The sequence below is a fragment of the Pristis pectinata genome, chromosome 3 (genome assembly GCF_009764475.1).
Source record: "Pristis pectinata isolate sPriPec2 chromosome 3, sPriPec2.1.pri, whole genome shotgun sequence".
Classification (NCBI taxonomy): Eukaryota; Metazoa; Chordata; class Chondrichthyes; order Rhinopristiformes; family Pristidae; genus Pristis; species Pristis pectinata.
In genome coordinates, this window is record NC_067407.1 from 79,385,624 (window position 1) to 79,408,805 (window position 23,182).

General features: G+C 40.7%; 1 protein-coding gene across 4 annotated transcripts in view; it reads left to right on the forward strand.

The window, feature by feature from the left end:
- usta (uronyl 2-sulfotransferase a) overlaps positions 1-23,182 on the forward strand; it is a 64,511-nt gene that overhangs the window by 3,131 nt on the left and 38,198 nt on the right. For all 4 annotated transcript variants that reach the window (XR_007956075.1, XR_007956076.1, XM_052013027.1 and 1 more), the window contains exon 2: positions 13,171-13,214. Coding sequence is in view for 2 of the 4 variants with exons in the window: in XM_052013027.1 (XP_051868987.1) it covers positions 13,171-13,214 (44 nt within the window). In the remaining 2 variants the exon portion in view is untranslated. The remainder of the gene's footprint in view (positions 1-13,170; positions 13,215-23,182) is intronic.

Genomic DNA, 23,182 nt, shown 5'->3' on the forward strand with positions numbered 1-23,182 from the left:
GATCACTGTTGCTCCTTGTCTTCATTTGGTATTACAAGGTGATAAAATAACAATGTTACCATCATCAGTGGACTACCTTTCTTAAATGTCCCCAGAATTTGTAATCTTTCAATCTTTGTTGGGACTGGCTGTCTTATTTCCCTCTGTTCACCTCAAAGTCTTTGAAACAGTGATTGAGGCTTTTCCTGATTATTGAGACAGGCTAACAGATTGTTTTTGGGAAGGTAATTCCTTTACCAGATCCATCACTTCCCAACTGAATAGCTAACAACTGGATAACAACTAAGATGGAATTTGATGGTAGGCATGGACATGGTGGGCTGAAGAGCCTGTTTTTGTGCTAAATGAGTCTATGCATTGCTTACATAACTAATCAGTTACTGGTTTATCACTGAGCAGTTTGGATTGTTGCTAGTATTGAAAAGCTAAATCTTGTAGGATGTCGGCTAAGCAAATGGAGCAATAGGTTGCTTTTTACCTCAAATGGTAAAATTTGAGGTAAATATATAGATTATTTCTTTACTGCTTTGGGTAGTAAAAGTGCTGCAATTGCACAAAACTTGTTTAAATTCTTGTACACTAGTCCATAACCTATGGCAATGCTCCTGTTTTGTTGGAGCAGACAACCAGCTTTTAGCTCTCTCTATTGAACCTGAGCAACATGTATCAGAACATGTTGTTAATTGATCTCCACAGTGTAAAGGCCATTTGACTTATATGGCCACATGAGCAATCACCCACATAGTTCATTTCAGCCTATTTGCGAAGATCATCAATTCCTTTCTCTCTCCAGTTTTCTCCTAAATACATCTATACAAATGGTCTTAGTCACTACACGTGGTAACAAGTTTTATTCTTGCCAAACTCTATTCTTAGTAGAGGATGATTACATCTTCAAAAGAGTAACTATTTAAAAAGACACAAATAAGGTTCAAGTTAAATCAGGACTGAAATAAAAAATGCTGAAGGTATAATTTTATTCCTCTATGCACGTTTGTCTGTCCAGTCTCCACCTATTGTGGAAACTCATCAGGCTTGATGCAAAGACTTTGCCTCTGAGTTCTTTGTCTTGCTGTTTATTAGTGACCTGCATACCTTGAACGGGTTGGGAGGTGTGGATGAAGCATCAAAATAAAATAGTTTTAAAATCCAGCCTGAGGTCATTCCTCTGTGCTCCTTGGCTGTTGCATATCCCTTGCGATTTGTCCATTAGACCATCTGTAAGCATTTTTCATTGGTCCATTTAAATGAAAGATCACGTGCTTTTTCATTGAAGAATTAATTTCCATTAGAGCCGTACAGTACACAGACAGGTCCCTCAGCCCTCTGAGTCTGTGTTGACCATTAGACACCCGTTTACACTAATCCTATTTTATCCTCTTCAACTTCCCCCAATTTCCACTACCTACCTATACAGCAGGGGCAATTTACAGTGGCCAATTAACCATCCAACCCACACATCTTTGTGATGTGGGAGGAAACTGGAGCACCCAGAGGAAACCCATGTGGACACAGGGCGAATACAAACTCCACACAGACCGCACTGCAGGACAGGATTGAACCTGGGTCGCTGGAGCTGTGAAGCAGCAGCTCAACGAGCTGCTCCACTGTGTTCCCCACAGTATGATTTTAACAGTGTGATTAAAACTGCAAATTATTGCACAAGTGATTTGTAATACTTTTTGATGGCCTCAATAAGTAAATAAGAGAGAAGCTATTTGCACTGGCATGAAGGTCAATAACCAGAAGAAATAGATTTAAGATAATTACAAAAGGAGGAAGGAGAGGTGCAGATTTTTTGTTTGTGCAGTGAACTGTAATGATTACTGTTTGCATGGGCTTTGATATAACAGTAGCTTTCAAATGGTAATTTAGTGTGTACTTGAAAAGGAGGGCATTGCATGGCTGAGTGGGGTAATTAAGTGGCTCTTCCACTGTGCTGCTGCAGCCCTGATGATCAAAATGCTCTTCCTGTGCTGTTACCATTTTGCTTCTATGCTGCAGGAGCTTGGATCAATGCCATGACTGCAAAAGGAATCCAAGTCAAGGTGGTAACTTCTACAGGACAAAATCAGTGTGATAACTGGTATCAGAATTTTGAATTGACACGCTATCTTTTGTAGGAGGTTGAACCAACAGTGACTGGTTGCAGAATTAGAATAATTGTGATAAATGATAGAGATTCAAATTAGTGTGACTAAAGCAGTTAGAATTTAGACTCCACAGATGCTGCCTGACCAACTGTGTGTTTCTGGCATAGTGTTTTGTTGCAGATTTCCAGCACCTGCATCCCTCCTTCCTCTTCTTTTTGCAGTTATCTTAAATCTATTGCTTATGGTTATTGACCTTCACGCCAGTGCAAGTAGTTTCTCTCTTATTTATTTTCAGAATTAAATTAATGTATGATCTACAGTGAGCAGTTTGTAGGTGGTACCTGTTTATAATAGCTGTAAGTCCCTGGGATCATTATTTAGAGACCACGGCAGTGGTGTTGGGCCAGTGCAATTGAGGGCAGTGGAATGCCCTAAACAACAGTTCAACAAACTAAAAGCCAAGAATGTTTTGTTGGTAGTGGTGCAGATGGTGGTAGGAGCAGGGAAGCCTCTTGGGCACCTTGCCTTGTGTGTCTTGGCCTTAAGGGGAAGAAAGGAGGGAATAGCTTGCAGTTTGTTCGCAAAATGGTATAGCATCCATCCAGGTATGAATGCACACTGCAGGTGGTTTTATGATCCACCACCATGCTTTCTGGGGCTCTCCTGTGCCATGGCTTTAGAAAAGGAAGTACCAAAAGTAAATATTTGTGCAGTACACCTGAGGCTCTAATTCCTATCCCAGTCTGTAATACCAATCATTTTCTGTGTTGGAGATGAACCATTGAACGCCCAGTATTCAGTGCAACATTGCCAATACCCACGAAAGCTTAGCAGTGTGCAACTCACTGAGTTAAATTCAGCCTTTGAATATTATTATACCAATTTGACACACCCAGACTTTGGGAAGATTCCAAGTAAATATGTTTTTTGAACTGGATTCTAATGGTTGCCAACAGCAGCAGTAAAATCTTCAAATTTCTAAACATTTCCAAGATCAATAAGTTTTTTTTAAACAGCTGTGTGCAGCTGAAGGGCAGAATGTTATGGTTCACTTTCTGCACTGTTGCATTGTTCTTTATGATCAAGCCTCCATATTCTGCTGGTAAATGCTTGTGCTTCTGGACTAAGGTAGCAGCATTTCAATCAGAAGCTCGTTTGCAGCAAGGTGCCTCTACAGGGTGCCATTAACATTCACTTATTTGCCTTCAAGGGTCTTATAGATTCCAAAATCCCTGCAGTAGCACTTGTATACCCTCTCAGTTGCCCAGCAGGGAAACTTAAAATATAAAGAAAACAGACAGGTAGTTCTGTTATAACACGTTTTTTCATAATGCAAATTGGATATAACTTGGATGTGATTGATGAATTAGGGAACTTTATATGTATTACATGGGTGGAATTTGTTGTAACGCAAGTTCCATTGGGAACAAGAGAGCCACTTAAGAGTTACTTTAGAAATTGACAAGCAGAAAAAATGCTGTCTTGGAAAAAAACATGCTTCCATGAAACCTCCCAGCAGTAATCAGACACCATAATGTCTTAAGAACACAGGCTGCCAGTTTCACTGCAGGAGGCCACTTAAGGGTTACTTTGGAAATTAACAAGCAATCACTTGCAGTGATACTTGTACAATGATGCTCTATTAAACAATATAACGTGCAGCCTTCTGTAATTTTAATTTGCAGTAACAAGATTAAAAAGTCTTAAGATTTTGAAAATCCTGCAGGAAAAATGACTTTGTTATTCCAAGTCTGAATCTCTCTAGCCTCTAACCCCCTTTTTTCCCCATTGACACAATTGTTTTTAATAATGTAATTTTCTGTAATGATGTTTCTTAGGAACACAAATATTGTGTTGTTGCAGAACTACCTGTGTGTAGCTAAATGCAGGCATGTGGACCTTAATTACTGTTGCTATACGCATGAACATAAATAGCAGCAGGAATAGGCCAAATGATCCCTCCAGCATCTTCTGTGGCTGATTTTTCTCTCGTGCCTTCATTTGCCAACCCTTCCATTTTATCCTTTGATTGTCATAGTATCCAGAAATCAATCACCCTTGGTTTTGAATAAACTCGACAGCTGGACATTCACAGACAGTAGAAAATCAAAATACTGCAGTTGTTGAAAATCTGAGATAAAAGTAGAAAACCTTTTTCGGACGCTGTCTGTGGAGACAGAAAGAGACAATGTTTTAGGTTGATGACCTTTCATCAGAGTGAAAATATTTTGTTTCTATTCTTGCCAGAGCAAAAAATTGTTGTATTCTCCACATTGTACTCCATCTGGAAACACTTTGTCCACTCATTTAGCTTTTTCACATCAATTTGGCTCTTTGCATCATCCTCGAAGCTCTCTCAAATTGCTTTGCATTGTAAGCAAATTTGGATGCATCGCACTTCGTGCCCTCATCTAACTTACTGATGTAGATTGAAACTGAATCACTGCTCCTGTAGCATTCCATAATTTAAAAGCTGCCAACCTGAAAATGACCAAGTTATTCCTACTCTTTTCTGCTATAACCAAGCCAGTGTCCATCTTTGTGTATTGCACCAGCAACTTATACTCTGAAAATGTACCAAGAGGAATGCTAAGGATCAAAAATTGATGCTCGTCCACATAAGGAGATGGCAGTGCAGCTGACCAAAGGCTTATTCTAAGAGCTAGGCTTTAAGGACCATCTCAACAGAAGACAGACATCTGGAGATTATCAAAGAGCTTAGGGTCTTGGCAGTTGTTAGCACAGCTGCCAATGGTATAATAAACTTGGGGATGATTATTAAATTTGGGCAAGTGCAGCCATTTTGTTGGCATATAGGACTGGGCAAGGCAAAACCGGGTAGCACAAGTGGCAACGACGCATCATTTCTAGATGAGCTCAATGCCTTATATGCGCGGTCTTTGAAAGGGAGAATAGTCACTCTCCTACATGAGTCCCCGTAGGTCCTGATGATCCTGTAATCTCAGTCTCCAAGGGTGATGTCAGGAGCATTCTTAAAGAGGGTGAACCAATGGAAATCATCCGGCCCAGATGAAGTACCTGTCTGAGTGCTAAAGATCTGTGCAGACCAATTGGCTGGTGTATTCAAGGGCATTTTCAGCCTCTCATTTCTTCGGTGTGTGGTTCCCACCTGATTCAAAAGGGCATTTATAGTGCCAGTGCCCAAGAAGAGCACAGTGACCTTCAATGACTGTGGTCTGGGAGCACTTACATCCACTGTGATGAAGTGATTTGAAAGGTTGGTTTTGGCACGAATCAACTCCTGCCTCAAAAATGACCTGGATCTGCTTCAATTTGCCTATCGCCACAAAGGTCAACATCAGGTACTATTTCACTGGCTTTCCAATCTGTTCTGGACCATTTGGATAACACTAATGCATACATCAGGCTGCTTTTCATCGACTGCAGCTCGGCACTCAACACAATCATCTCCTCCAAGCTGATCACCAAGCTCCAAGACCCGGGCCTCTGTACCTCCCTTTGCAATTAGATCCTTGACTTCCTCATCGGCAGACCTCAATTAGTACAGATCGGTAACAACATCTCCTCCTCATTGACCATCAATGCAGCTGCACCTTAAGGCTGCGTGCTTAGCCCCTGCTCTACTTTCTTCACACTCACGACTGAGCACAGCTCCAATACCATCTATAAATTCACCAACGATGCTACTGTTGTTGGCTGAATCACGAGTGGTGATGAGTCAGCGTTCAGGAGTGAGATAGAACGTCGGGTTGAGTGGTGCCGCAATAATGACCTCACCCTTAACATCAACAAAACCAATGAACTAATCATTGACTTCAGAACAGGGAAGTTGGGAGACCACGTGCCAGTTCTCCTTGGTGGGTCAGAGGTGGAGGGAGTTAGCAGCTTCAAATTCCTGGGCATTAGCATCTGGAATGACTTGTTCTGGGCACAGTACATAGATACAATCACATGGAAGGCGTGCTAGTGCCTCTACTTTCTTAGAAGCTTAAGGAGATGTGGCATGTCACCAAGTACACTAACAAACTTCTACAGATTCACTGCTGAAAGTATCCTGACTGGTTTTATCGTGGCCTAGTACAGCAACTCCAATGCACAGGAACACGAGGCTGCAGAGAGTAGTGGACACAGCCCAGTCTATTAGAGGCATAGCCCTCCCCACCATTGAAAACATCTACATGAACCGCTTCCTCAAAAACGCAGCATCTATCATTAAGGGTCCCCATCTCCAGTTCATGCCCTCTTCTCACTGCTATTGTCAGGCAAGAGGTAAAGAAGCCTGAAGTTCCACACCACCAGGTTCAGGAACAGCTACCTTCCTACATCCATCAGGTTCTAGAACTGACCTGTACAACCTTAACCCTACCTCAGTAATGGAACACTACAGACCAACTCTTGCACTACCATGGACTTGCCTCTTTTTTTTGCACTAATGTCTTGTTTTGCACAGTCTTTTTCTTCACTGTCTTCTATAATTTATGTATAACTTACATTCTGTGTGTTGTTGTCTAAATCTATGTGCCTGTGATGTTGCTGCAGGCAACTTTTTCATTTTACCTGTACCTCATCGTACTTACGCACATGACAATAAACTCAACCTGACTTGACTGGGAGGAAATTATTTAGATAGAACCAGACTGTAATTAGATTTGAAATTGAGATTGAGAACTTAAATTGAAGGATTGCTTAATTGGGAGCCAGAGGAGATCACTGAGCTTAGGAGTTATGAATAGGACTTGGTGCATCAGAAGTTTAGAGTTCCTGAAATTATCAAAGAATAAAACTAATTAGAGTATCTAGGAGTAGGTTGCAATAATCTGGAGGCAACAGCATTGTGCCATATGCAAATTTGGAAATCAATTTTGGTTCCGAAGTATAAACCATTAATGTAAATTGTGAATTTGTCCTAGCCTCCATCTTTGTGACTCTCCATCTAACGCTCCAAACGGTTAATGTTTACCTTGATATTTTGCTTTTGGCTTGAAGTCAGCTAGTTATCCATTCTTGTGCTCTTCTTCTGTCGCAGCATGCACTTACGTTATCCACAATATATCTTGTGGCATCTTATTTAAGGCCTATTGGATATCTTCATAATTTACATGAACAGCATTATCCTTGTCTGCTCGGTTATTACTTCAATAACTGCAGAGAAGTTGGTCAAATCAGACTTTCTCGTTTGAAATCCACGCTGACTATTCATTGTTATTTGTCTCTAACTGTGGTTCTGTTACTGTACCTTTTTCCTATCACTGATAAGCTAACTGGTCCAACGCCTGCATATATACTTTACACGCCAGGCCTCTATAAATGCACCTAATCAATGATGTGGAAGCTTTTGAGAGGGTGCAGAGGAGATGGGGGATGTCAGGGGTAATTTTTTTTACACAGAGAGTGGTGGGTGCATGGAACGCACTGCCTGCAGAGGTTGTGGGGGCAGATACATTTGGGAGACTCTTAGATGTATGAAGGATAGAAAACTGGGGGGCTATGTGGGAGGGAAGGGTTAGATAGACCTTAGAGCAGGATAAAATGTCAGCACAACATTGTGGGCCGAAGGGCCTGTACTGTGCTGTAGTGTTTTATGTTCTATTATATGTGTGATACTGCCTATGCTATCTCTAGATTGTTTTAAAATGAGCAAATGTCATTTGTTTGGTCCAAGGGTTTTATCCTGAGCTTTCTTTTAAACGTGGTTATATAATTTTGAATTGCATCCTGATTTTACCAGCCTGGTAACTACTGAAGCACACCAATTAATATTTCCACCATTGCTGCTTGTGATTTATCCCTTATTGATCCCATTTTCACACCAGCTTTCCCATTTTATTTGCATATACTATTTTTATTTAATTTGTATGTGCTTGCATGTACAATTCGTAGGGCTGTGGAGGCCAAGTCATTGGGCATATTTAAGGCAGAGATTGACAGGTTCTTGATTGGTAAAGAGGTTAAGAGTTACAGGGAGAAGGCAGGAAAATGGGGTTTGAAAGAAAAAGATCAGCCATGATTGAATGGTGGAGTAGATTCGATGGGCTGAATGGCTTAATTCTGCTCCTATATCTTAAGATCTTATGGACTAGATTTTACTATTTTGTTTTGTGATCCATGGTATTCTAGATTAATGGTTCTTTTTTTTTTGCACTATTTTTTAAAATTTTCCTATTTCTTTGGTATTTTGGTATTCTTTCTTCAGTCAGCCCTTATTTTTGCACTTGGTGTCGACCTTGTTTTTTTTGGCAGAATATACTTTTCCTGGACTCAATTCAATAGTTCAAATGCTTACCATTGCTGTCTTCTGATAGTGTCTGCATTATTTTCCCATGTTCTCTGCCGTTCAAAAATTAATTGCCCCATCTTGGTTATGCTTCTGGATTACTATCTTGTAGCAAGTGTCTGCATTATTTTCCCATGTTCTCTGCCGTTCAAAAATTAATTGCCCCATCTTGGTTATGCTTCTGGATTACTATCTTGTAGCATGTTTTATGTTGGTTATTATTACCATGTTTTTTTTCCCCACTTGTGTTATTACTTTTCATTTCCTCTTACTGGATCCAGTAATGAACTCTGTCTCGTTGGAATTTTTTGTTTAAGGTTAGATAGATGTACTCTGTTTATTTTAAGAATTCCATTCCTTCATTTTATTTACCTACTTCTTCTGGACAGTTAATTTTTTCAGCATTTTCTTAAACTGTTGGCTAAGTTTCCTAAAATTATTTTGTCTTCCCACTCCCCTGTAAACCCACCATCAGCATAATTTATCGTTCGGCATCTACGTGGAATCTGTTTCTATTGTGTTGATAGGCGCAAAACATTTTTTTAAAACTGCCATCATATCTTTTCTTATTATATCATTACTCCACTTTCCCTTTTCCCATTTTCTTTTCTAAATCTTTTGTACCCTGGAGCATTGAACTCCCAGTCCTTTTTTTATAGAAACATAGAAAAACTACAGCACAATTCAGGCCCTTCGGCCCACAAAGCTGTGCCAAACATGTCCCTACCCTAGAAATTACTAGGCTTACCCATAGCCCTCTATTTTATTCTGCTCCATGTAGCTATCTAACAGTCTCTTGAAAGACCCTATTGTATCCGCCTCCACTGTTGCCGGCAGCCCATTCCACACACTCACCACTCTCTGAGTAAAAAAACTTACTCCTGACATCTCCTCTATATCTACTCCCCAGCACCTTAAACCTATGTCCTCTTGTGGCCACCATTTCAGCCCTGGGGAAAAGCCTCTGACTATCTACCCGATCAATACCTCTCATCATCTTATACACCTCTATCAGGTCCCCCCTCATCCTCCGTCCCTCCAAGGAGAAAAGGCCGAGTTCCCTCAACCTGCTTTTTTTTATATACTTGGATGAAAATCAATGAACACGCACTCTAATGCTGCTGCCCTTGTTACAGCTCTAAGAGATATACACCATTAGGCTCATGGGATTATTAACACTTAGTCACAATTATCTTTCCAGTTTGTTTTCTTTATAATTTTCCTATTAGTTGCTTTGGCTCTTCCCTACCCCCAACAATTTCCTGTTTATTATTTGAAATTCAACTGTGGGGACATCTAACCAAAATGGGAATTGATCATGTTATATTTAGAATATAATAAGTAATAAAAATCAGTGCAAAACAGATGGGGGTTCCTGTGGTGATGTGTGTGTGAACACACATTTGTAGTGTTATTCTGGTTCCCACTATCCTTTTTCTCTCTGGCTGTTTGCCTCTGAAGTGGAGGGTGGTAGGTTCAAGTCTCACTCCAGAGACTTCAATGCAAAATTTAAGATGACGTTGCAATGGATTGTCCAAATTGCCATTTTTCAGATGCCATATCATGTCATTCTTTTCAGATCCATGCCATGTCTTTCATCTCAGATGGATATGAAGGTTGAAATTTTGAAATCTGTGCTAGTCAAAACACAAAATAAACTCTATTTATCCCTATGTTTTGCTAAACAATCTACCCCCATATCTGACCAAAACCTGATGGAGTGGCTGGTGTTATTCAAAGAATTTATCACAGTGAGCACCACACCTGTTCATATAAGTGAAAAATATTACAGAATTAAAAATATCATCGTGTGAAAGTTGGCTTATTACCACAGTGCTGGATAACAGTTTGTCATTCTGAATCTGTTCCTGTTTTTCTTTATTCTGGTGAGGTTTTAGTTTGGATTTTGAAGTTCTAATGGCAATAAAACTGCTCGTGTTATTTTGCAGAAATTGAAAGCAACTTTGGGATCTCCATGCATATCATGTAATGCTGAAATCCCAAAGCTGCTGTCACTAAGTCAACTCTCTACTGCAGTTGAGGAAAATCACTTGAATTGGCCTGAACTTAAGTTATTTGCTAACTTGTCCCACAGTAAAACACCATGAAAATCTGAGTGATTTTTTTTAATGGGACTCTAAGCCAAAGTTACTGTATAGCAACTACTTTGTCTGAAAACAACTATTATCATGTCTGTGTAGTTTTATTATTATGTCTCACAGATATTTCAAATATAAGGGATTTTAAAATTTCTTTTAACTTTCTACAGTATTAATTTCCATCTTAATCACTAATATTATATTTCAGTCTTTATTCAATACTCTTAATTAACATTTTATAAATTATTTAGAATTATTTTTGTTTGTGAGAATTCTTCAATATGATTGGCTGCTCATGAAAATAAATAATTGCAGATGCTAAAAACGGAAAATGCTGGAAGCACTCAGCAGATCATGCAGCAACCATGGAAAGAGAAGCAGAGTTAATTTTTCAGTCAAAGATGAGCAGTCGTTGACCTGAAACATTAACTCTGTTTCTCTTTCTGCAGTTGCTGCTGGCCCTGCTGAGTGTTTGCAGCATTTAATGTTTTGATAGGCAGCTCAGTCAGGTTGATGACATCATAGCCATGGATGCCAGGGATCCCAGAGCTAGTTATAGTCACCATTAAATGGGATGTTTTCGCCACAGAGGTTGCTAGGGCTTTGTGGAAGCTTTCTTGGAGGTCAGTAGCAAGTGTTGTTGGTTTGTCACTGACCACAAATTCTGCTTCTCTAAATAACCAAAACAAAGTAGCCCCACAAGACTGGAATAGATTATCATGTGATTCATTATTTGAAACCAAAAATGCTCTGGAATAGTGTATATTTGGAAAAGAATTCTTTTGTCATCAAACATTGAAGTGCATAATTCTCGAAAGTGAGGAAGACAACCAAGAAAAGCATCAAAGTTCTCTCTGCACAAGGGTTCAGTTTAATACATCAAAGCTCACATCTGCCTTTAAAGTTTACAAATCTTCCAAGTGAAGTAATGCTGGATTTAACACCATTTTAACTTGTCAAGTTTGAGGCCACTACATTTCCATGACACTTTCGATGTCAGTTACAAGATCTGTGGATTTTGGTTTTCACCAAAAGGTCAATCCAAATTCTGTAAATTTCTTCCCAGAACACTTGTTTTATTGCATCCAAATGCGGCACTTTTCTAAGTGTTTTCAAAGGAACTTGGCAGATTAATTTGATAAAGTAGCAGTGACCTTAACAGGAAACCACAAAGATGGCAGAAGTGTATCTCAAGCTCAACTACTTGGAATTGGAGACATTGTCATTTGAAATGGAATGAGTTATTCAATTTGGAGTAATTAAGACACTGTCATTACTTGGCTTTCACTGAGACAGTCATTTAGCTCAGTAAGTCTGTTCTTAAGTGCTCTATAATTAGTGCTGATTACATAATCTTGTAACTGCTTTTGGCTTTCAACGAAATCTGCATTCTTACTAAATTGTGAGCAATACACAAAAAGTGTTGGAGAAACTCAGCAGGTCAGGCAGCATCCATGGAGGGAAATAAACATTCGACGTTTTGGGCCAATACCCTTCATGACTGGAAAGAGGGCAGAAGCCAGAATAAGAAGGTGGGGGGAGGGGGAGGAGCACACTTAGGCAGGAGATAGGTGAGTTCAGGTGATAGGCGAATCCAGATGAGAGGGGCAAGGTAGGTGGGAGGGGGAGAAGATGTAATAAGCTGAGAGGTGATAGGTAGAAGAGGCAAAGGGCTGAAGAAGAACGAATCCGGTAGGAGAGGGCAGTGGACCATGGAATAAAGGATGCACAACTCCCTTGTCCACTCGTCCTTCCCCACTGATGACCCTCCCGGCACTTATGCCTGCAACCGCACCAAGTCCCTACCTGTCCCTACACCTCCTCCCTCACCACCATTCAGGGTCCCAGCCAATTCTTTCTGGTGAGTCCGAGGGTGTCATTTATTGCATCTGGTGCAGCCTTCTGTACATCGGTGAGATCCGACGCAGATTGGGTGATCGCTTCATCGAGCACCTTCGCTCCGTCCGCTGCAACAGCCAGGACCTCCTGGTGGCCACCCACTTCAATTGCACAACACAGTCCCATACTGACATGTCTATCCATGGCCGCCTCTACTGCCACATTGAGGCCAGGTGCAGGTTGGAGGAACAACACCTCATATTCCGCCTTGGGAGTCTCCAGCCTGATGGCCTCAAGGTCAATTTCTCTAACTTCTGGTAACTCCACCCCTTTTTCTTTCCCCCCAACTCCTTTGTCTTCCCTTGTTCCTATGGATCCCTTCCACACCTTGTTGACCTGCCCATCTCTTCTCTGTTCCCCCATCCTTTATTCCATGGTCCACTGCCCTCTCCTACCAGATTCCTCCTCCTTCAGCCCTTTGCCTCTTCTACCTATCACCTCTCAGCTCATTACATCTTCTCCCCCTCTCAGCTGGACTCACCTATCCCCTACCTGCGTGTGCTCCTCCCCCTCCTCCCACCTTCTTATTCTGGCTTCTGCTTTCTTCCTTTCTGGTCCTGACGAAGGGTCTTGGCCCGAAACATTGACTGTTTATTTCCCTCCATGGATGCTGCCTGACCTGCTGAGTTCCTCCAGTACTTTTTGTGTGTTGCTTCAGATTCCAGCATCTGCAGAATTTTTTGTCTTTGTTACTAAATTGTGACTCCTTTTCAGAATTCTCACAATATCTTCTGATAGTCATTTCATTGCTGACTATGTTGGTATATTTGTGTTTCATTTGTCCTTTGTATCAGATTAATTATAATTTTGTTTTCTTTTTCAGGCAATTCCTCTTTTCTGGATGGGTATCATCATCAACCCCTCAAGGTAAATTCAGATTATTTGGAAGGGCTTTTCCATGTAGGGCAATAGGGAGATGCTCCCCCAAGTAATCCAGAAGGAAATCACTGCACATGCCAGAAATTTGCAATAACAACACTGCTTGTACCTTCAACTGCTCCTTCCCTTTTATTCTCTCTGCCCTTTTGCCACTTCTCTCCAACTTAAAACTTGTTTCATTTCTAACTGTTCCCAGTCCTAATGATCAAAGTGAGATTGTTTCTTTCTCCATAATTGCTGCCTAACCTGCTGAATATTTCCAACATGTTCTATTCTTATGCCTCAAGAACTTGTATTTAAATATTCCTATCTTTATTGAGCTACTTAAAATGATGGGCAAACATTAATTATCTTGAATTGACTTTTCTTTTTGCACTCACGTAACATGGACCCTGATCTAATAGTGAGTTCATAGGTATTCAGAGTTGATCAATGGTACTGGCATTGAATCTGGATTAGAGAAGATCTTGCATTAATATAGTGTCTTCTGTATTCTCAGCTCAACACAATGTATTTGAAAGTCAACAACATACTTTTGAGTGTGTTTGCAGTGATATTGTGTTGTAAGCAAATACCATTGTTAATTTACACACACATTGCACTAGCAAATAGCAGTAAAATAAAGCAAAGCAGTATGATACTAAAAAGCAATGTAAATCTGTGGTTATGCCCCATGTGAAGTACTATGTTCAATTCTCGGCAGTGTCAGATCCGGTTATTTTTGAATCCGCAGGTTCTTTCAGGAGTCCTGGAATGAGTTGAAAACAACTTGGTGCTTCACAAAGTTTTATTGGAAAAGTTTAAAACAAAGAAACAGTCACAGAGCACATGGCACTAGCTTTACGACTAGGAGATGAGCCAAGACAAAAGGAACTAAAGATGAGTGGGGTTGGGGGGGGGGGGTGTGGGTGGTGTAGGGGGTGAGAGAGAGATAAGCAAGAGAGAGATAGAGGCGAGAGAGAGATAAGCAAGAGAATGATTAACAAAAAACGACACCTTTTATACCTGAGATAAGAGATACTCCTTAGCTAACAATAGTCCAATCAGGAAACCTATTAGATACTTGTGGCCAAACCAACCAATGGGAAAACACATATTCACCTGATGGACAAACCAATAAACTAGGAAGCAGCCATTCTTCGTGCAGCCACTTGAGGTGTATTAAACACCATGCATGTTAAAAAAAACTACTTAAAACAGTCAAATGCAACAGCAGTGCACCTCAGGAACAATTCTAACCAGAGCTTTGCATATTCATGCTGCTTTATGTTATCTTAACTGCTATCCAAATTTAGAAACATTTGCACAATTTCATATTGTTCAGAGGAAACCCTTGAATGAAAAGCTGAAAAATGTCCATATAGACTGGTAACAGCTCATCTTTACTGTGCAAACTCGTGGCTGCAAATTTCCAGCACAGTAGGAAACGGTTTGGGTTTTTAGAGAAGTCATCTAGCATCAGGACATTGTAGTAGGAGTCCTTCAGGGCAGTTTCCCAAGCCCCGCTATCTTTAGCTATTTAATCAATTTCTTTCATCATGATGTGAGAAGTGGGGATGCCTCGCTGATGAAAACACATTGTTCAATTCCTCAGGCTATGAAGCAACTCATGCCCAGCAAGACTTGAACAACATTTAGATTTGCACAATCTGTTGGCAAATACAATTTGTACCGCACAAGCAAACAAATCAGCGTGACCAGCCAGAGAGTCTAACCACCGCATCTCTATTCAACCACATTATCATCACCTATTTTTCAATCATCAACTATCCAGAAGCTATCTTTGGCTAGACACTTAACAGTACAAGCCACATAAATACTATAGCTACAACAGCGGGTCAGAAATGTTACATTCAGCATTGCCTCCTGACTTACTAAACCCTTTCCTGTATCTACAAGATGCAAGTCAGGGGTTTGATAGAATACTGTTCATTTGCATTGGAATAAAGAGAACTGCTCTAAGACCATATGAACACAACACCATTCAGGAAAATGCAGCCCATTTATTTGGCATCTATCTACCATTCTAAATATTCATTCCCTCCACCATGGTTGCATCTGCAAGACCCACTACCGCAACATGACAAGGCTTCTTTAGCACCATTTCCCGATGCACCGCCACCCTGAGGTCAATTACAGAAAGTATATTAAATGCTGGCCTTGCCATTGAAGCCCACATCCTGCAGCTGATGTTGAATCTGGCAGGTGTAGAGAAGACACAACTCCCACTGGAATTGGTGGGTGATACCACTCAGGGATTTGCCTTGCTGTTGACGGTCACTGGTTATGCTCACTTTAACATTGGTCGTTTGGATGATGAGGGATTACATTAGGCCATTGCTTTTTCACTTGCCATTGTAGGATTGCTCTGCCAAAACCCTCTCAGTGCCAGGTAATGCTTTTACATTTGTGTCAACTTGCACTAATTAAACAAAACCCTAGTATTAATGTGTCCTTCAAAATCCTTACTGACACTAAATCAGGAATGGAACACTTATCACTATTAATTTTAAAGCAATAATTTCAGATGCAGTCTTTTCTGGGTGGATGTTGGGTGCCCCAACTTTTCCCAGTCTCCTTGAAGTGTGGCACCAAACTGACAATTCAGATAAGGATTTCGAATCTCACCAAGAAAAGTTTTTAATTGAATTAAATCCTTCAAGTTGTGGCTGCCACCCCATAGCATCCCTGAAAGTTGCCAGATCATAAACTGCTTTGTCTTTGCCCTTCTTGGAAGGAGCCCCTGCCGATTTGTCCTGCATGTGACTGCAGTCCTCTGGCGTGTGTTGAATCCTAAAGCCTTCCGTTCATCAATCAAAGACTTGCATTTCCTAGAATTCTCCAGTCCCTAACACCCCCATTCCTATTCTGGCTCCTTGTTATCCCAGAAATGGGTGATAGCATTTCTAGAGAATGAGGAGCAACCAAAGATGATCTGTGGAGGGATGTTTGCATTAAAAGGCTCTCAAATTTTGTTAAATCACAGTAAATCACAAGATGCCCAGCCTTCAGCCTTGAGGGAATTTTTCATGGTCACTAATGACGTAGCATGTTGAAGTAACTTAGATTGTTGGTTAAGGTACAGTACTGGACTTATCTGAGCTGTAGTAAACTGCAGCACTGATGTGTTCATTGGTATATTTTAGTTTATACATTCCAAAATAATATCTGCCACTCCTTAGACCACTTTACAGTCTATCCAGATCCTTCTGTTTTTGATTAGCTTGCAGATTGATTTGGTATAATCTGCAAACTGAAGATAATATCAAATTTCCAAGAATTGCACATTCATTATAAATAATATCCCGGAGGCACATTCTTTTGCATAATTCACCTAGTGTACAGTCACCCCATGATCTTAAGCAAAATGTATTTTAAGTATTGAATTTGGTCAGAAGGAAAAGGAGATGCTGCTTTCTGTTTCCACAAACACTGGTTGTATAAGCTTAAGTCAGTAAAAGTTTAAAGTTCTGTCTGGTTATTGAAAACATGGCTGTTTGTTGAAAAAAATCTTTCACTTTTTGAAAAAAAATAATATGGACTAAGCTATTGTAGATCAGGCTGTTTATCTAAACTATAATGAAAGAGGACTTGTGGATGGTGAGGGTTTCCAGAGCAAATATACTTGTAGTCGTTCCCAAGGTCTCGAGTCTCTCCAATTCAGTCCTTGAGCTAGGGTGCAGATTGGAGACACTGACTCATAGGAAGAATGAGAGTATTTAAACAATCCTTGATCAGGTTGCCTAGAAGCCATGCACTGCTGCATTTCTTCTGGAGATGGTACTCCCTCAGTGTTGTTGAGTAGAAGTTCTAGGATTCTGAACTGCCGAGTCAGGATGAGGTGTGACTGAGCAGAACCTGCAAGTAGTTGTATTTCCAATGTTTGCTGATCTTGTCCTTATTGATGCTGGAGGCTGTGAGTTAGTAAGCTGCTGTCACAGTAGCCAAGACAAGTAACGGCACTGAATTTGAAGAGCGTGTACGCTGGAGTTGTGGTGAAAGTTTGACAGATGGGGTGATAATTAAGCAAGCTATTTTGTCCTAGATACTGTTGACCTTCTGAGCTGCATTCATCCAGGCAAATAAAGTAAGATTGAAATCACTTTACTGATAACAAAGTGTACCGTAAAAGGCAGCAGAAACTTTATGGATAGAATTAAGACATAGAAAAGGAATCATGATTTTACTTGGAATTATGTAACAGTGAAATTGTAGAATTAATTAATGGAGAGATTAGATAAGCATGTGGCAATAACAGTGACTTTAGTTTTCCCTAAATAGGCCAATAAAGCAGTTGATAAAGGAAATGTAGTGGAATTTTTGAATGCTTTCTGGATACTGACCATCACTTCGCGGCTTCAGTCCTTCATGTGCATGAAAATCCTAATTGCTGATGATAGCCTGAGTATGTCACAAGTCCTCCTGACACTTTACAAATCCAAAACATAATTTTTACTGGTGTATTATATTAAAAATGAGAGTCAGGCCTTTGAGGAGTGAAGTTAGGAAGCACATGTGCAAAAGGTGATGAAAGTTTGCTAGCCTCTTCTGCAAGCAGCACTTGAAGTTAGGGCAGTTGGTGATTTTAAATTAAGAAATTGATAGATGTTTGAAACCAAGGGGATATGGGATAAAGGCAGGTATGGGAAGATGCATCACAGATCAGCCATGTTCTCATTAAATGGTGGAAAGGGCTGTAGGGACTAAATGGTCTCCTACTGTTCCTCCATGTGGTAATTGTTTCTAGTACTTTGTCACACTCAAAAGCATCCATTTACTGTATACCTACAGCCTGTGGAACAGTCTCCTTTATGGAAATATCAGAAACTTTTCTGAACTCGGTTAAACATCATTCCTTGATCCTAGGTAGTAATCGATGAGCACTGAGAAGAGAATAGGGGTGCTTTCACATTCAAGGTCTGCATATGTAAAGGCTGACAACAATTTGCCTTTTTAATGTCCTGCACTACCTGTAGACTCCCCAGTGTATCTCTGACCATAGATTCCTGTTTTTCTTTTCTGAAGGAAATTTTCTAGTTTAGGATATACTTCATTCACCATTCTTTTTGTCACCTCTTGCACATCTCTGCTTCAATTGCACTTCCCACCTAATGCCCACTCCACTCTGTGTCCTCTTGTATTTGTCCTCGCAGCTTGATGTGCCTGTTAATTTGGTGCCATTAGTTAATGTCATTCCTCCTCTGGAGTTAAAAATAAGTCATTAATTTAAAATGGAAAACAGATTTTCCAGCATATGTCTGAGTGGCATACCACAATACCTTCCAGCTAATTTAAATGAGGCACATTTTCCTCACTGATTTGATTTCTATCCTTAATGATTCCTTGATTGAAATCTGGCCAAGGGAATACACTGACCATTATGTCCCACTGTGTCTTAACTGATTAACCAGCTACTTATCCATGTTGAGCTCCAGTTGGAAGAAGCAAGGGTACAGAATCTAACTGGAGTGAGAGATTTCAATTTGCATCACCAAGAATGGCTTCGTTATGGCTGTGGAGGCTCCATCAATGTCTCTGATTCTCAATAAAGGCAGAGCCCTGCACAATTGAAACCATATGCTTGCATCTTCAGCCAGAAATACTGAGTGGGTGATCTATTTTGACCTCCTCCTGTCATCCATCAGAGATAATCAGTTATCAGCCAATTTGATTCATTCTGCGTGATAAGGAGAAAGGACTAGTGCTCCCGGTGCAGGAAAGATTACGGGCACTGAATTTTTAAGCATAATATACACTACCTAATTGGCCACCTCAAGTATATTCTAATCTATATTTAGCTGCCTTAACATCAGTGCTCAATTTTTTTTAAGATGCATTGCTGGAGGGTCAGGGGCTCAGACCACTAGAAATGAGAAATGTGTGCAAGGCATTTGCTTGTCCTTGTAGTAAGACAGGTTTTATATAAATGCAAGCTTTTCTCTCTCAACCTCGTAGCATTCCAAAGAGCTACATAGCCAATAAATTATATTTGAATTTTAGTCATTGTTGTATTGCGGGTAATGTGATAAACAGTTGCACTTACTAAGTCCCCACAAGCAGCATAGAAACTAAGGATCATATGATTTATATGTAGTGTTGTTTGAGCGATAAGTGTTCCCCGGGATACCATGGAGAACTCCCGGCTCCTCATCAAAATAGGGCCATGGATCTTTTATGACCACATGAGAGAACAGACAGAAGCCTCAGCTGAGTGACTCATCCAAAAGATTGCACTTCCAACAGTGCAGCAGTCCCTCAGTACTACACCTATTTGGCCATTCTCTAGAAAGGCCAGAGAAACTGAGGAATGTTTATGTTGGGGAATAGGCTCATGGGATACTTTACTGAAGCTTTCTGCATTTTTAGAGCAAATATATGTGGAAGAGTCTGGCCATGGACACATTAAAGAGAGGATTGGGTAAATATTTGACTGAAGAAGCAGATGTGTATGAGAGGTAGAGCAGTATGGAATGCTGTATACTGGATCAGCTTGAGGGATTCTGGTATAGTGCACTCTGGGATTTAAAAAAATAAGAGAAGCACATTTAAACAAACAAACAAATAGAAAATATGTTTAAAAGAGTGAAGGACAGCATCTGAAACAAGTGGGACAGCAAGTCGAACAGAAAAGACATTAATAGAAAACAGTAAATGATTTATGTTCATCCTCTGTCAGTGTTTTCCAGTGGAAAAATGAAACTTTGTTTCATTTAAAGCACTTTTTCTGCATGGAGGCTTATGAAAATTGTGTTTTATGAAAGAATCAATAGGATTTTTTTTTGATTATCATGACAAACAAACTCAGATTTGGTAGAAACTTAGCGGCCAAAGAAAAATCATAGTTTTGTTCCTTTCAGCCTCAGGTGAGTTGAAGACTGTACAGTAGTATCTGGTTATGCACATAATACTGCCTTAGTGAGCTGCTGCTTTTTCAACAGACACTGGTTTCATTTTTTTTTACATTAACATAGTTAAAACTTTCTGTCTGTGCACTGGTTCTCAGCTCAAATAAAGAAGTTCATTTAGCCCCTGGCATGAATGCAGCACAGTGGTTCTGGAAACAGCAGGTATGCAAACTCCATGCCTGAATCGGAACAGAGAGACAGTGTTTGGTAAGCAGGCTGGCTTGACATATACTTTAGGTTAGTCATGGAACTGTGGCTCTCTTGTGTCAACATCAAATATTCAATCCACAAAAAGTGACACAGTGATCTTCTGTGGTATTAATAGCGTCAGTTTTAGTAATCTTGCTTGTGTAAGCTTCAAAAGCTGTCTGACTTTTGAAAGCAGTCTCGTGAGCATATAGTGGCAGGGGGTTGGGGGAGTGGGGAATGGGGAAATGAAATTTCTCATCCTCATTCAGCAAAGAACTCTATGGAAGAGAGCCTGCAATTTTTGTTGCTGTCTTTGGAACTTCTCTGTAACAATCTTCAATTCTGCAAGTGGCAGTATTAGTGAGACTTGTGCGGAAAGGTGTTGGTGAGGCTGTGTATTGTCAGTAACTTGGGGGAAGAGAAGATTTTGTATGACTGGTGTAAATCTTCAGGTCAGTGCCTCTGGCTAAGATATAGGGTTCAAACCCTGCTCAAGTCAGTCATAGCTACTGGCAACTCTGGCCTTGAATTCTGAGACATCCCAAGTGAATGGGTTTGTGGGAGCCCACAGTTACCTTCCAGCTCAAAGACTAGCCACTGTTTTGTCTAATCTTGTCTAATTGTCTAACATCTAATTATCTAACATCTAATCTTGTCCTGACTTCACCTGATGTTTGGCAGGGGGGCACTTCTCTTAGAGATCGAGCGGTAATTGGACTGATTTCTTTCAGTCCTCGTGCAGAGGTATTAGTGTCATTGCAAATGTGGTGCAGAGATGATTCAGATGATCCAGTCAGTCCATACCTTGTATGGATTCCCCATTCCAATCAGTGTAACTTCTGTTCCCTTCATAATTGTCTAGCCTACACTTGAATGCATCTGTAATATTTGCTTCATTCACTCTCTAAGTAGCAAGTTCTACACGATCACCATTATTTGGATACAAATGTTTCTTCTGGATTCTGCATTGGATTTCTTGGTGACTTTGTTATGATGTCCTCTAGAACATAGAAAAGTACAGCACAGGAACAGGCCCCTCAGCCTACAATGTCTGTGTCGACCATGATGCCATATTCAACAAATTCCTTCTGCCTGCACATGATCCACATCCCTCCATTTCCAGCATATTCATGTACCTATCTGAAAGCATCTTGAACTGCCCTATCGTATCTGCTTTCCACTGCCACCCCTGGCAGCCTATTTCAGGCACCTATCACCCTGCTTTTTTAAAAAAAAAACTTCTCTACCCATCACCCTGAAACTTTCCCTCTCACCTTAAAGCTTTGCCCTCCAGTAACTGACATTTCTACCCTGAAGAAAAAGATTCTGGCTGTCTACCCTTTCTATGTCTCTCATAATTTTATAAACTTCTATCATGTCTTCTATCATGTCTCCCCTCAGTCTCTGACACTCCAGAGAAAACAATCCAAGTTTGTCCAACCTTTCCTTGCAGCTAATACCCTTTAATCCAGGCATCATAACCATAGAACCATACAGCACAAAACAGGCCCTTCGGCCCACCATGTTGTGCTGTCCATCAAACTACCCTCACACTATCTAACCCTTTCCTCCTGCTTATCCCTCTATCTCACATTCCTCCATGTGCCTATCCAACAAACTCTTGAACCTGTCCAATGTATCTGCCTCCACCACCACCCCAGGTAGTGCATTCCATGCACCAACCACTCTCTGGGTGGAAAAACCTCCCCCTGACATCTCCCCTGAACCTCCCACCCATAACCTTAAAGCCATGCCCTCTCGTCTTGAGCATTGGTGCCCTGGGAAGGAGGCGCTGGCTGTCTACTCTATCTATTCCTCTCAATATTTTATATACCTCTATCATATCTCCTCTCATCCTCCTCCTTTCTGGTGAATAAAGCCCTAGCACCTTAAGCCTCTCCTCATATTCCATACGCTCTAATCCAGGGAGCATCCTGGTAAATCTCCTCTGCACCCTCTCCAACACCTCCACATCCTTCCTATAATGCGGCGACCAAAACTGAACACAGTACTCTTAAGTGTGGTCTAACTAGAGTTTTGTAAAGCTGCATCATCACTTCACGGCTCTTAAACTCAGTCCCACGACTTATGAAAGCTAACATCCCATAGGCCTTCTTAACTGCTCTATCCACCTGTGAGGCAACTTTCTGTTCCTTCACTTCCTGCTAAACCTCCTTCTGAACCCTCTCCAAGCCTCCACATCATTCCTGTAATGGGGTGACCAGAACTGCACACAATACTATGCAGCCTAACCAAAGTTTTGCACAACTGCAACATGACTTCCTAACTCTTATATTCTATGTCCCTTGTAATGAAGACAAGCATGCCATATGCTGTCTTTACCACTCTATCTACTTGTGTTCCACTTACATTTGACCTGTCCATGTGCAACACCTCACACTTGCCCAGATTAAACTCCATCTGCCATTTCTCTACCCATAGCTGTAACTGATCTATATCCTGCTGTGTCCTTTGACGACCTTCTTCACTTTCCGCCATTCCACCAATTTCCACCAACTCTAGAAGTGCTTTTTCCCACAAGTGGAAGTGTACCCACTCCAAAACATTTCATCATTTTTAAGATCTCAAATATCCCCAGAGCAGCCTTTTCTCAAGAGAAAAGAGATTGGTCCTTTATACATATACCCTTGCATTTCTGGATCCATCCTGCATCCTCACCATTGCCTCCATGTACTTCCTGTAACATAGCAAACAGAACTCTGAAGTAGTGCAAGTGTGATCTAATCAAGGTTCATTACAGGTTTAGCATAACTTTATTTTTCAGTTTGATCCCTTTAGAAGTAAATCCTGGTGCTTGCTTTGCTTGCAAAGTTTTTGTGCAGGGAATATTTGTGATCCCTT